At 42.1% G+C, this 13,519-nt stretch overlaps 1 protein-coding gene across 1 annotated transcript in view; it reads right to left on the reverse strand.

Annotated features, from left to right (window-relative positions):
• Positions 1-11,406, reverse strand: part of LOC129642117 (zinc finger protein 474) — a 30,734-nt gene extending 19,328 nt beyond the window's left edge. Inside the window, exon 1 of the mRNA XM_055566680.1 lies at positions 10,375-11,406. Within this exon, the coding sequence (XP_055422655.1) occupies positions 10,375-11,406 (1,032 nt within the window). The remainder of the gene's footprint in view (positions 1-10,374) is intronic.
• Between the last annotated feature and the right edge of the window lie 2,113 nt (positions 11,407-13,519).

Raw genomic sequence — 13,519 nt, forward strand, 5'->3', positions numbered from 1 at the left:
TCTGATTCCAGATGTTTGATTTCAGCAGCTTCTAGAAACATGAAGGGGAAGGTCATCTGTGGTCAGCTGAATATCATGCTCTGCATTATGGGTTCACAGAGTCAGCCATTGTATGGGATTTGAGAGAAATCCACAAAATTCTAACTTCTGCTCTCTGGACTACCTAAAAAATTCATTCCTTTGGATTAAACTGCTTTCTCCCAGATACTCTTTCAAAATGCAAATAGTCCTATGAGAGTTTTCTATGAAGAATTTTATCATATTTCCCCAACCCCCTTCCAACAATATCAAGGAACGGGGGTTGTGACGGGTAGAAGGGGATGCTGAAAGTGATGAAAGGGAAAGGAGATCCAGGTGACCCAAAGCCGTCCCCAAAGTCAGAACTTTGCCTGTGGCCATTTAAAACAATTTCAAGCAAACTGACTGAGCTTGAAAGTGTATAATCAAGTTTCCATTCCCTCCAGGCATGTCCTACATATGCAGAAAAAGTATCAATAGCATTTTACTATATAGGAGTAACTGTGTAGCTCAGTCTCAAACCTCAACAATTGCAGTTTGATTGTCTCAAAACCACTGGTATTTCACGTTTACTTCTAGTGTTTTCAAACAATTCTACCCAAATGTCACATCTGGAAGGATCGTTGTTTGAAATTAAATTGTTTTTGGAAATCACTGGATGCCACGTAAAGGAATTTTCCAATCCAGCCTGTCTATTGGCCAACTATTAAAGAGTCTGCTACATGTGATCTGGGGATTTGTTTTGCTCCTTTTAACAATATGAAAGACTTGGCCATTCACTTGGAAATGCTGTTAACATTAGAGGATTTTCATGTACCTGATTTTTAAAAAAAACTATTGGTATTTTGAATATATGCTTGGCATTTTAGTTATTTATTTGCTAGTCCTGAGATAACAAAGGCTGAAAAATAGAAGTCAAAGAATGAAATCCAAATGAAAGTGTCTGTTTATGAAAGGAATACAGTTTCTTAGCTAAGGTTTTTCCTTTTCTTTTTTCTTTTCACATTTGAGATAAAAGTTTTTTTATTTTTTCTGATCCCTTGGAAAGCTATTGGTTGGAAAGTGAGGTGTTTTTGGTATGGATTCAACCTCTTGGCAAATTCTGGTAAGAACAACTTGCCCTGAATAAAATGGGTGTGGCCCTGGTGTGTGGTTCCTGTGCTCTTCAGTTTGGCTCCAGGCCTGACCTTCATATTCAGATAGCTTCCGGGTCACGGGTAAAATGAAGCAATGGGGGAAGACAGGAAAAACCTAATAATTGTGGCAGGCACTCAGTTTTTCCAGCTTCTAGAGAGAAAAAAAAAAGACAGCAGGGGCAGTATCTGACCTGGAACATGGGAGCAGGGCCTGCTTTGGATACAGCTTTTATACTAGAGGGCCCCCAGCTCTGGGAAAGGCCCAGGAAAGAAGTTTTCCAATGAAAAGAAGAAAGATATCATCTTGGATATAAGACAGAAAGGATTCTATCCTTAAGAAACAATTTTGTTATTTGTTTGTTGTCTTCTCCTTTCTTGTCAGAGTTTTTGGTTCCAATCTTTCCCTTTCCTTTCTCTCTCTTCCCTCAACCTCTGATTTCCTGAAGCTGTAGTTTGGGACAAATGATCTCTCTGTTTTTACCTTCTCTGCTTAAACAAAGGTAGATGTGAAAGCTGCTTAGGGACTTTTAATGACAGGATCATGGCATCAGAGTTGATGCTTGGAGTAGGATTATTGGAAATTTGTTGAGACCCTTCTTCAATTTGCAGGACCTCTTTTTCCTTATAGGGCTTCCCTGGTAGCTTAGTGGTAAAGAATCTGCCTGCCAATGCAAGAGACACAGGTTTGATACCTATGTCGGGAAGATGCCCTGGAGAAGAAGACGGCAACCCATTCCAGTAACTCTTGCCTGGGAAATCCCATGGACAGAAGAGCGTGGCAGGCTATAGTCCATGAGGTCACAAAAGAGTCAGACATGACTTAGTGACTAAACAATAAAGCTTCTCTGCTTATAAGACCCTCAGAGAAGTAAATATGTGAAAAAGGCAATGGAATGAAAGAAGGAGATGAGTTACAGAATAAAAAGGGAAAGTAAAAGAATTAGCCTTATGTCAAATTCTGTCAATGACCTCGCTCTTCATAAAGTTGCACTTGTCCTCACATCTAGCAGTGAGGGCCTGTTCAGAGGGCAATTGCCTCCATTTCAATGGAACTTTTTCAAGGTTGTGTCACACTGTTTTTGGTGGAGTTCTAAGAATTTGGGGAGAGATTTTAATTGTTGACCTTGGAATGTGGATTTCTAAGAGCTATGTATATCCATTCAGTCATTACATAAAGGTTTCCTAAGCATCTACCACTAGAAAATGTGGATGTGTGTGTTTGGGACTGGAAGAAGGGAGATGAGGATAACATGGAGAGGAGGCTTAGGAAGGCGCATGAAATCGTGTAAGCTAGATAAATTCCTTGAGAGTACAGCATATTGTAGTTCTGTTCATTTTAGGCTTGAAATAATATTTGAACTTGTAATATGTATCCTCTCCTTTCACAGAGGTTACAATCAGTATTTTTCTTTTCAGAGAAGAAGAAAGATACATACTGGAGCAGAAAGGCACCTACTGGAGCACCAAGGCAGGACCATCTATTGTTGCGTTCATCTTTGGGCTCTGAGACAGGTAGCTATATCTATTATGGTCTCTCTATGGATATATGATAGATAATTATAATTTGAGGCTTACTTTTAGAAATGAATATGTTTGGCAGAAACCAAAACAATTCTGTAAAGCAATTATCCTTCAATTAAAAAATAAATATAATAAAAAATAAAATTAAATTAAAAAAATGAATATGTTAAGAGTATAATTTGTATAGGTGAGTATTGTTTTCCAATTTCTATGTCAGAAAGCTATCTATCAATTTTCATTGATGATGCTGTTGCTGTAAAATGTGTAACTCTCACCCTCAACACATATTTCACACACGCTATATACACACATGAGTCCTTTGGTTTGGCTTCGAGAGCCATCAATGCAGAAGAGAATGGTCTTGTTACCTTAAAGTTGCGCTTAGTTCACCTGAGAGCCGTGGGATCCTAGAATGCTGCCCTGATATGCAGGCATGGTTGGCACCAAGAAAAGATGAGGAAATGGCATGTGGAGCTGGCTATTAGTGGCCCAGCTGGCAGCATCATCAAGGGCTGGTTTGTGAGGTTGAGCCTAGTTTTCATGACATCAGCACTGATGAGTCTGAGTAGGTGAACTAGGGCCACTGAAGATGAATATATGAGTAGGAACCACCAGAAGGATCACACTGAACTTTTTCCTACCACTTCCAAAGAGTTCCAAGTCATTCTTGTGATTAGGAACCAGAGGCAAATGGTTCTAGGAGCCTTAGTATTGATTTCAGAAACTTAGTTTAACCGAAGGCATGAACAGACAAAGGACTAAGAAGACCCTTAAGATTCACTTTTCTCTCTCTCTCTACACATCTCTCCTCCTCATCTGATAGTCCTGATAAGCCTACTGGGTATTTCACTGAGAAAATATAAGCTAACAGACTGTAGCTTTGCATTCATTTGCATTCAACCTCCTCCTGAAATAGAGAAACATCCCCTGGTATAAACCCCTCCACTTCACAGCATGGAACCCCAGCCCTGGTTCCCGTTGCTCCTTCAGATTTTACATTTGCTCTTATCACCTCTCCTGCTTTTTTTAAACCTTCCTCTCTCTACTGGCTCCTCATCCAAAATAATCAAATGTAGTCTACAAGCTCCCATCTTTTAAGGGAGCCTCTCTTAACCGAAAATCTCTATTTCTAGCCTACCTATTATTTCTCTCCCGATCTCTAAGCCAAATTTCTCAAAACATGTCCAATATCACCCATACACTCTGCAGCCCCCATCATGACTCTGAATGTGTTCTCTCCAAATTTGTCAAACTAAATCCACATGGCCAAATCAAATAGATTTTCTGGCATTCACCTTGCTCCATCCTTCATCCTACCTCTGAATTGCGTACTGTTCCCCACACCCTTATTCTCCACATTTTCTCCTGTCACAGTGCTCAGGGCACCATACTCGCAAGTCATTTATCCAGCATTTCCAGTCGGTCATTCTCCAGCTTCTTTTTCTCTAACCCCTAAATACTGTGATGCTTCAGGGTCAGTCCTGGGTTGATTTTTCGAGTCCTACACTCATTCTGATGACTTTAAATATATATTAACCATGCACAAATATATTTCCCAGCCCAATTCCTCTTTTGAGACTCAAACTTACATATTTAGCCTGACTTATCTAGTTAGACGTCTCACAAGCATTTTTTTTGCCAGTCTCATAGAAATTTTATTTTCTATTTGGGAAGAAAAGAATAAAGTCTTATAGTTACAAATGACCATAACCAAGGATGATTTTCAATGAATGATATAGTATAAATAGATCTCCATCTGCTTGCACTGTCTTAAGATATTATCTTGGCTCAAATCTTCCTCTGTCAATGTCTGTTGTGTTTAATAACTTAAGACATATACAGTCATCACAAATAAAACTGTCCTTCTACTGCTCACTGGTTACACATATGTTCTGTGCTTACCCAATCCCACCCATTGTAGAAATTTCACCATTCTTTCAGATCTATTTAAAACGTCTCACAAGTGTTGTGAACTCAGTTATGTCCAGAATGGAACAATTGGTCTTCATCCATAACAGCCTGTTTCTTAAGTTTTTCCCATCTTAGAAAGTGATACTACTGATACAGTCGCTCAATTTAGAAATCTGGGAGTCATCCTCAACCCTCTTCCTTACTCTTCCACACTCTTCCACATCCCAACTATTACCAGGTTCTGCCCACTGTCCCTTTTTTTCTATCTCTGATACCAACACCCTAGGCTAGGCTTTCATCCACTTTCACCTGGATTCCTGCAACAGCCGAATAACGGGTGTCCCTATGTCCACTGGGCAGCTGTGCTGTTTCCACAGCTTTATCATGTGTACCTGCCCCTTCCTTCATTCGATTCTAACTACTTGTGCACTTTTAGTTCCATTTTAAGATCTTTCTTACCTCAAGGCCTTCACACAGAATGTCTCCTCCTCCTGCCCTTTCCTCCCCCCTACATCCTCTTGGCTAATGTTTTCACACCTTCCATGTCTCAGCTGAAATGTCACTTCCTCCCAGAGGTTTTCTCTAACCAAGAACCTGAATGTCCACCTCCCACCATTAGACACTGTCACATTACAACTTGAAATTTTATATTTATTTTTATTTACTTCATATCATTTCCTCCATATGGCTAAAACCTCCATGAGATCAAGAACTGTGTCTTTTTAATGATTCTACATTTAGTACTTAGTGCAAAGTAAGTAAGTGAAGTCGTTTAGTCATGTCCAATTCTTTGCGACCCAATGTACTATAGCCCACCAGGCTCCATTGTCCAGGATTTTCCAGGCAAGAGTATTGGAGTGGGTTGCCATTTCCTTCTCCAGGGGATCTTCCTGACCCAGGGATCGAACCCAGATCTCTCACATTGCAGGCAGATGCTTTACCATCTGAGCCACTATGGAAGCTCAAGAATGCCTAACAAGAATGATCTGTTGAATGAACAAACTTTTGTCCTCTTAACCCTGCTTAACCAAGTCTCATAAGCCTGGTAGCATAGCCCTACCCTTTTTGTATGACACGTATGCTTCTCTCTTTAGTGACATAAAAAGGTGTGGGTCTCTGGAGTTAGACACATCTGGCTCTGACACCCACTGTGTGACTCTAGGTTAGGTGCTTAACCTCAGTTTTTCCACCTGGAAAATAGGGAGATAGTATCTGCCTTATAGTAATATTATGAATATTAAAATGAGGACATGGACATAAAGCACTGGCCATAGATGCATTCAGTACAGGTTATCTCCCTGTATTGCATGCCTCCTAATAAGCTCCAAACACTTTTTACCTGGGTTGGGAAGTTGGCACCCACTCCAGTGTTCTTGCCTGGAAAATTCCATGGACAGAGGAACCTGGCGGGCTACCGTCCACGGGGTCGCCAAGAGTCGGACACTACTGAGCGACTAAGCACAGAGCACAAGCACTTTTTACCACACACACACCTTTACAGTGTTTCACGACGTGAGCCCATTCACTCTGCCCTTCTGAGTCTTTCTGAGTCTCTGATTGTGACCTTCTAACTAGGAGGTTTGCTTTTGGAGAATGAGATACTTAGCGATGGAACAGCACTGATGATATTAAACCAAATACATAATGGTAGTCCTAAATAAATGGAATTTGTATTATAAGGGCACATTCTCAAATATATTTGGAGGTAACACAGAGAAAGGCAGTAAATAATATTTTTGAGTGTAGAAGGCATTACTCTAAAAGAAAACACCAGATGGCAGCACCAGATGCTAGAGATGTGCCTGATGGGACTGTAGCTCAGACCTCTAGGCTGCTGCTGCTGCTAAGTCACTTCAGTCGTGTCCGACTCTGTGTGACCCCATAGACGGCAGCACACCAGGCTCCCCCATCCCTGGGATTCTCTAGGCAAGAATACTGGAGTGGGTTGCCATTTCCTTCTCCAACGCATGAAAGTGAAAAGTGAAAATGAAGTATAACTTAAAAACTACATTCAGAGAGACAAACCTTTGTTAAAAAAAAAGAAAAAGACAGATCTCCCTGAAGAAAAATAATGCCTATTTTATAACATAGTATCAGATTTTTAGAAACAGTGTTTCACATGTTATCATCAAAATACTAAGAAAATAACCCCAAGCATTATGCAATGAATAAAAGATAGTTAAACAAAGCGTTCATTCTGGGTTGTAGTTATACTTAATTAACTGTCAATCTGTGTTTCAGTTAGCCAGAAAGGCCTTAAGTCAAAGACTGAAATACTATCAGCTTATGGAAAAGGGCAAACTTTTTCCCAAATATTAAAGGCAAATATTAAAATGTGTTCACTCATATTAAATAAGGGTCAATAGTGACCTCCATTCTTGCACTTCCAGCATCACTTAGGACACTGCTTGCTAAAATAGAAATCAAAGGATCACATGAAGCTCCAAATTAAACTTTAAACTGATAATCTCTAGTTTCCCACATTATGAATCAAATTTCATCTGCAAGTAACATGACTTTTAAAATCTTGCTAAACTGGATATTGCTTGCTCAGGCTTTCCTTCTTCTAGAGGGAAAAGGGGGAGTACAATGCTGCTCTGACATCAGATAACAGTAGAGCAAACCCTTTTAAATAAAAATCTGCTTTGTGGATGTCATTCCTCTTTCATACTGCTTGGGGTCTTTCACAATGTCACTGTGAAATCAGAGAGAGTGAATTCAGTCTTAGATTTTGGATGACAAGCAATGGGACAAGTTCAAACCCATCCCGTGGTGAGCGGCAAAGCAGAGCTGGTGCAGAATGCCCATTGATGACTTGGGTTGGGGGGATTGTCTTAGGGATCTCGGCATTGTTTCTTTGTTTAGATTTGACTGAAGGGTAACAGGAGCATTTGTCATCAGAGAACGGAGCCAGTCTATGCAGGAGGAACACTCTGAGCAGAGGGTAACTCACTCTGCCAGTGAAACAGTCATTGTTGCCCAACTGCAATGAACTGTTTCCAAGTTCTGTGGTCATAATTCTGAAAATGTTTTTCTCACCTGAGTTCACTACGAGATTGAGCCCCCTGAAAACACTGGGCGAGAATGTTGATTCTAACATGAGTTCAGATCAAGGATTCTAGCGGGAAATTGTTCTAACTGGCATAAGGAAAAAGGAAGCAAACATCTGAACTGAAAAACCATGCGTGTGTCTCACAGTCAGCCAAAAGTCGGCCGCCACAGGCAGATGAAATTCTGAAATCCAATAATGCACAGGGTGTTTTCTTTATGCAAATGAACGATTCACTGCACTATCTAAATCTTACATAATACAAGGAAAAGAAAAACAGCAATAGACAGAGTCCAATAGCAACTGCAACAGAAAACTACGTTCCCCAGGAGAGGCTTTCTGCCGAAAGCACAACGCAGTGGCAAATGTCTTTTCAAGGGAAGGAATAAAGTCTGTTGGTTCAAGAGGTCTTATTCCTCTTGGAAGCCTAGGAGTTTTCTCCATTTTAATGAACCCTAGCTTGCTCCAGATCTGGCAGCTGAAGGGACCCTAGGTTGGATGACCTTACCATGCCCTCCACTAAAGCCTGTGTGGTCCCCAAACAGGCCAAGGCACATCTGACGGTGGTGGGTGCCAGTTCCTCACTGACACGTGCCTTTTCAGGTCAGGAGCAGAGTTGGCTATGCTCTGACATAGCTGTCGTGTCCTCTTGATGCCTTTGTTTTGACGGACTCCCTCTGATCTAAACGTGAAAGTCACTGACAGCCATCGCTGGCCTCCTGTCCTGACAGTCTCCTCTCCAGATGACTCAGTGAGTCAGGAGGTGTCCTCCTGTGAAGCCGGAGGCCCCGGCCAGCCTCTTTTAGCAGTTGTGACTGAGAACATGCTATGCTCGGCCTGCTGGCTCCACTTGTCTGCGTTACAACAACAAGCATGAGCATTCTGAACACGCTCTTCCCTATCTCAAGTTCTGTAATGAGAACATTTAAAGAAAATGCATACAATCAGGAAACAGTGCTGAATGTCAGAACACTAACCAGAGTTCTTGATTTGTGGCTCTAAGACATGGATTCTTTTGCTCGCTGAATCCAGACCCCACACGTTTTGGAAGAAAAGCAACAGCCAAAAGATGAGAAAAACAGTTCATGTTTATGAGACCAGCCTGAAGCCCATGCCACACTTATGAGTTTGGGTTTTCATTCGGCAAAGAAACTAGCTGTTCTTTCTTCAAGTTCATCGGAAAATATGCCCATTAGTCTGACTCTTCGGCTTTAGGATCATTGTTTTGGAATCTCTAAGCCAGCAAGTGAAAGATCATTTCATTTTAAACATGGAAGTTTGGAAAAAGTACCTGACTTTTGCCCAAGTAATGCAATAAAAAAATAAAAAAGTAATGAAGAACAACTGGATTAAAAATAAAAGATGTCTTCCCACCCCCCAATCAGTCTGGTTTAACTGTTTACATTAGCTTGGGTTACCTTGCTTCTGCTGCTGCTGAGTCGCTTCAGTCGTGTCCGACTCTGTGCGACCCCATAGACGGCAGCCCACCAGGCTCCCCCGTCCCTGGGATTCTCCAGGCAAGAACACTGGAGTGGGTTGCCATTTCCTTCTCCAATGCATGAAAGTGAAAAGTGAAAGTGAAGTTGCTCAGTCGTGTCCGACTCTTAGCGACCCCATGGACTGCAGCCTACCAGGCTCCTCCGTCCATGGGATTTTCCAGGCAAGAGTGCTGGAGTGGGGTGCCATTGCCTTCTCTGTTGGGTTACCTTAGTTTCCTGAAAATAGTTCACTTAAAGAACCCCTACAGGTGGGGCGTTTCAAGCAGCAAGTCATAGAGAAAAGACCTTGACCTCCTCCTATCTCTCATGATTTGATGTTCTGTAAAGTGTGACACGTGGCAGGATAACCACTATCCTGGCTTCATGGCAGAATGAAGCACATGGACCACACTTTATCTTGCAGGTAGCCACCCTCATAAGCAACCTTCCCCAATCCTGGTTGATGATGAAATTTCAGGTCAAGACCCAGTGACACTTCACTATATAGGCTGGGGACCCCTAGGCTCATGCTTATTTACAACTGCCCAAATCAGGGGTCACAGCCTGGTGTCTGACCCAAACATGGGGTACAGAGCAGAAGCAGGAACTGAGTATTTCCCAGATCCATGAACACACCTAGTTGACTCTCAGTCTGCGTGGGAGTTAATTCCCCACATACTATAGCCATGTAAGCATTAAAAGAAAACATGCTGCACTTTAGAGCATGTTTAGTTCTACAAGTGCTCCAGTGTTTAATTACTGCTAAAGTCATTTGGGGTTTTTGACACAGATTCTATTTTAGTATGATAAACTCAGCATAACCCAGTGTTGCCAAAAGTGAATTCCTAAGGTAGATTACTAAAATAAACCAGTAATAAATATTGGCTGTTGGAATGGGAATTATATCTCTGTAATGTAGACACAGCATTACTGACTCATTTTCAAATAACAATCTCTCCCAAGGATTATTGGTATGAGGGATTCAGAGAAGAAAGAAGTCCATCTCTCTTTTAGGCAGCAGAATGAAAGAGAACCAGGGACCCACTGGGCAAGGATGTTTTTATATCTGCTGTGCCAATGGAGATATAGCCCCAGAGTCCAAGAGGGGGTCAACTTAGGTTTCACTGAGGCAGAAATGGGCATTGAAAGAACACCATCATAGGGGATGAGGCAGCTGATACTGGGGGCATTTTTCTCTCATTCCCTTGGAGGTAGAATGTATCCCCAGGCTACCCGATGCATATCATGTGGCACAAATTACCTTATCAGTCACAGGGGGTGCGGCCATGTTCCTCTGAGGCTTGGGATTAGTGGACTCTTTCAGGCCACCTCTACTCCCTAATGTCAAATCCTGAACTTTTGGCCCACTAGGTTGAGCTTTACAACTTCTCTGGTGTACTGGAAGGCGGTCGGGGGCAAAGGTCTGACTACAGTTTGGGCAGGACACGAGCTGGCCTTGACGTGGCCCTGCATGGTTCGGCTGTCCAGTGAGAAGGGGCTGAGGCTTCTGTGGGAGTGGCTGGCGGAACTCCCTGGGGAGTCGGTCATTCTCTGCTTTCCACTTTTCCAGGCATTTGGGCTCATGGATAGGAAGGGACAGGGTACCAAATTCCCTCCCACAGATGTAGCAGATGACAGTCCTTGGTCGGGTTGTGATGCCACTGGAAGCTTTCTTGAGACCGGCAAGATCATCAGATCTGTCCAGGCTTGGTGCCCTGGGCCCCTCAACCTTCTGCTTGCAGCTTCTCTGATGAACAAGAAGCCGGTCTGGCAAGAATGTGCGGCCACAGGACTCACAGGGCAGCAGCTGAGCCTGGGAACTCTGGAAGGCGGCCTCATTCGCTGCCTGAAGACTGTAGGACCCACTTCCGCTGAAAGGAGGTGGTTTGGAAGGTTCTGGCCTCCTCAGGTGCTTGGGCAACTTGCTGTTTTCAACACGCCACTTCTCCAGGCACTGGGGTTCGTGAATGCCAAGGGATTGGGACCCAAATTCTCGGCCACAGATATAGCATACCCGGAACCCGGGCCTGCGGGATGGGATCACGGGGGGCCTGGGCTGACTTTCAGACATAATCCTCCTACTGGACTGCTTTGAGAGAATTACAGTTCCAGGTCTGTTTTTCCGAGGGTTCGTCTTTATTTTTTCACCCTGATTGTCACGCTCTATTTCTGGCAAGAAGCTAGAATGGGACTCACCAAATAGAACAGCTTGGTTTATAAGAAAGGTGGGCTCTTTGGAATGGTGGAAAGACTGTTGCAATGTGGAAACCCTTTTCTTCTCTTCTATTTCCATTAACAAAGAAGGCTTTCTCTAAGCCTTGCTCTGATTTCAGGCCAGACGCATTTTGGGCTTCTGCTTAGAGTGAAGGTTAGTCAGGTTGGCTGTCTTGGGGTTCCACATCATAGCCAGTACCTTAGCCCCAAAGACTGTGACTCAGAGCTTCATTGCAGGGCAGCAGGCTGGAATGCTGGAAAGTCCCCATGAAACCTCAGATGCCTCCAAGATCTGCAGGGGAAATATAAATCAACAAGTTATTGCATACACACACATTCACACACACACATTCACGTGCACACACACACATATTTTAAGTTGATAAAGAGCAGTGATTTTTTTGACTGAGCATCCTCTTTGGCTATCATAATAACTACACATAGGATTTGTTCAGTAAATGTTGGAATAAATATGAAAAACATTTCTGTTATGAACAGCACTGTTACCGTATCAAACGTTCGATACTGCAAAGGAAGATGGACAATTATTGCACATCTCGACATATATGGTATGAACCAAGAGGCATGGTGGTGAGATCATGCAGGAGAGAACCGAGGCTTCTGAAAACTAGATTAATGAAACTGCGGATCAAGTACAAAAGACCTTCCATTACCTTAGGGATTCTTTTTAGTGCCATGGATCCCTTTGTCAGTTCTTTGAAGCCTATGGACCTCTTCCCAGAATAATAATTTTAAAAGAAAAATATAAAATTCTTACTAGTACAAGTGAAACTAATTTTATTGAAATAATTTATCAAATATTTTTAGTTGTGATTTCTCTTTTACTTGAGCTATAGTCACAGGCCAGACTTTTTGAGTGTCCATGAGTCTAAGATTAAGAACCAGCAGAAGTAATTAAAGCTTGAACAGGAAGATTATCAGGAAGCCTTCAGAGTGAGTTAAGCTTCTTGTAACCTACCAGGTATCCACTCTTCTTTATTATGGGACTGGAGTATTAATAAATTATGGCTGTAATTGTCAAGCCAAGAATGCAACCTTGGGCTCTATTCTTCCTGGTGGTCTATCTGTACACCTTCCCTGGGATGAAGATGCTCAGACTTCAGTTGATGTTCCTTTAACAGATGTTGTATTCATGTTCTTGTTTTATACAGATATATCTTCTTATAGACATCAATCTACCTATCTGTCAAACTACCTTTTTTTTAAAATAAAAATATGGCCAACAATTTTCCTAAACTAGAAGAAAGGGCTGATAAGATCTCATTACAGTCAGAAGCCAAAGGAGTTTTTACCTTGGGGAAAGGCATGAGTCAGTTTTATCCCGGTCTACAACCTAGCTCAAGAAAGATTATCTTCAAAAGTCTTAGGACCTTCTTCATTTCCTGAAGGATGACCTCACTCTGGATTAGGGGTTTTTTAGCCTTGGCTCCCATTCACAGAGGGAGCGGCACCTGATCTGAAGCTAGACCCGACAGCCCACGGCAGGCACTTGAGTTCAAGCGCACCAAGGCCAGCTGTGCTGGTTATATCAGAACACTGTTCAGGCATTGCGGTTGACAAGGGACACAAAGTTGTGAGATCTGCACTCAGTTCCTGCATTTTGGTGCCAAGAGAAGTGTGAATCTTTGCAATTAAGGCTATCAAATCACCTCTGGCACAGAAAAGGAAGTTATTCTTCATTTTGACAGATCCTAAGACAGTGATATTAACACATGTGACATAAGAATGTGCTGGCCCCAAACAGAATGACCAACACAGAAAACGAGGCTTGGAGAAACAAAATTTATCACTTGATCATCACCATCCAAAAGAGAAAGTGGCTCTAGAGAACACAAAGAATCCAGTAAAATTATTTCATTAGATTTTAAACAGCATATGGGTAAAATAATCCCCCAAACCACTCTGCTTTGTTGGTTCTGATTTATTATTAATCTAGGACTTCCTGTTTTAGTTTCCCATTTTCCTTGATACCAAGAAGTTGCAGATAGCAAAAGTATTTAAGGAGACCAATAGGAAAAATTACTGCAATCAAATAAACTAAACTTGTGAAACTTGCCTAAACTTGCTTACAATCTTCCCTCTTCACCACGCTGCTCCCCACAGATGAGAATTCTGAGAAAGCCCCTTGACTTGCCCCAATAAATCATCCATCTCTTTTATGTTAAAGATAA

Source organism: Bubalus kerabau, chromosome 1 (genome assembly GCF_029407905.1).
Source record: "Bubalus kerabau isolate K-KA32 ecotype Philippines breed swamp buffalo chromosome 1, PCC_UOA_SB_1v2, whole genome shotgun sequence".
Lineage (NCBI taxonomy): Eukaryota > Metazoa > Chordata > Mammalia > Artiodactyla > Bovidae > Bubalus > Bubalus kerabau.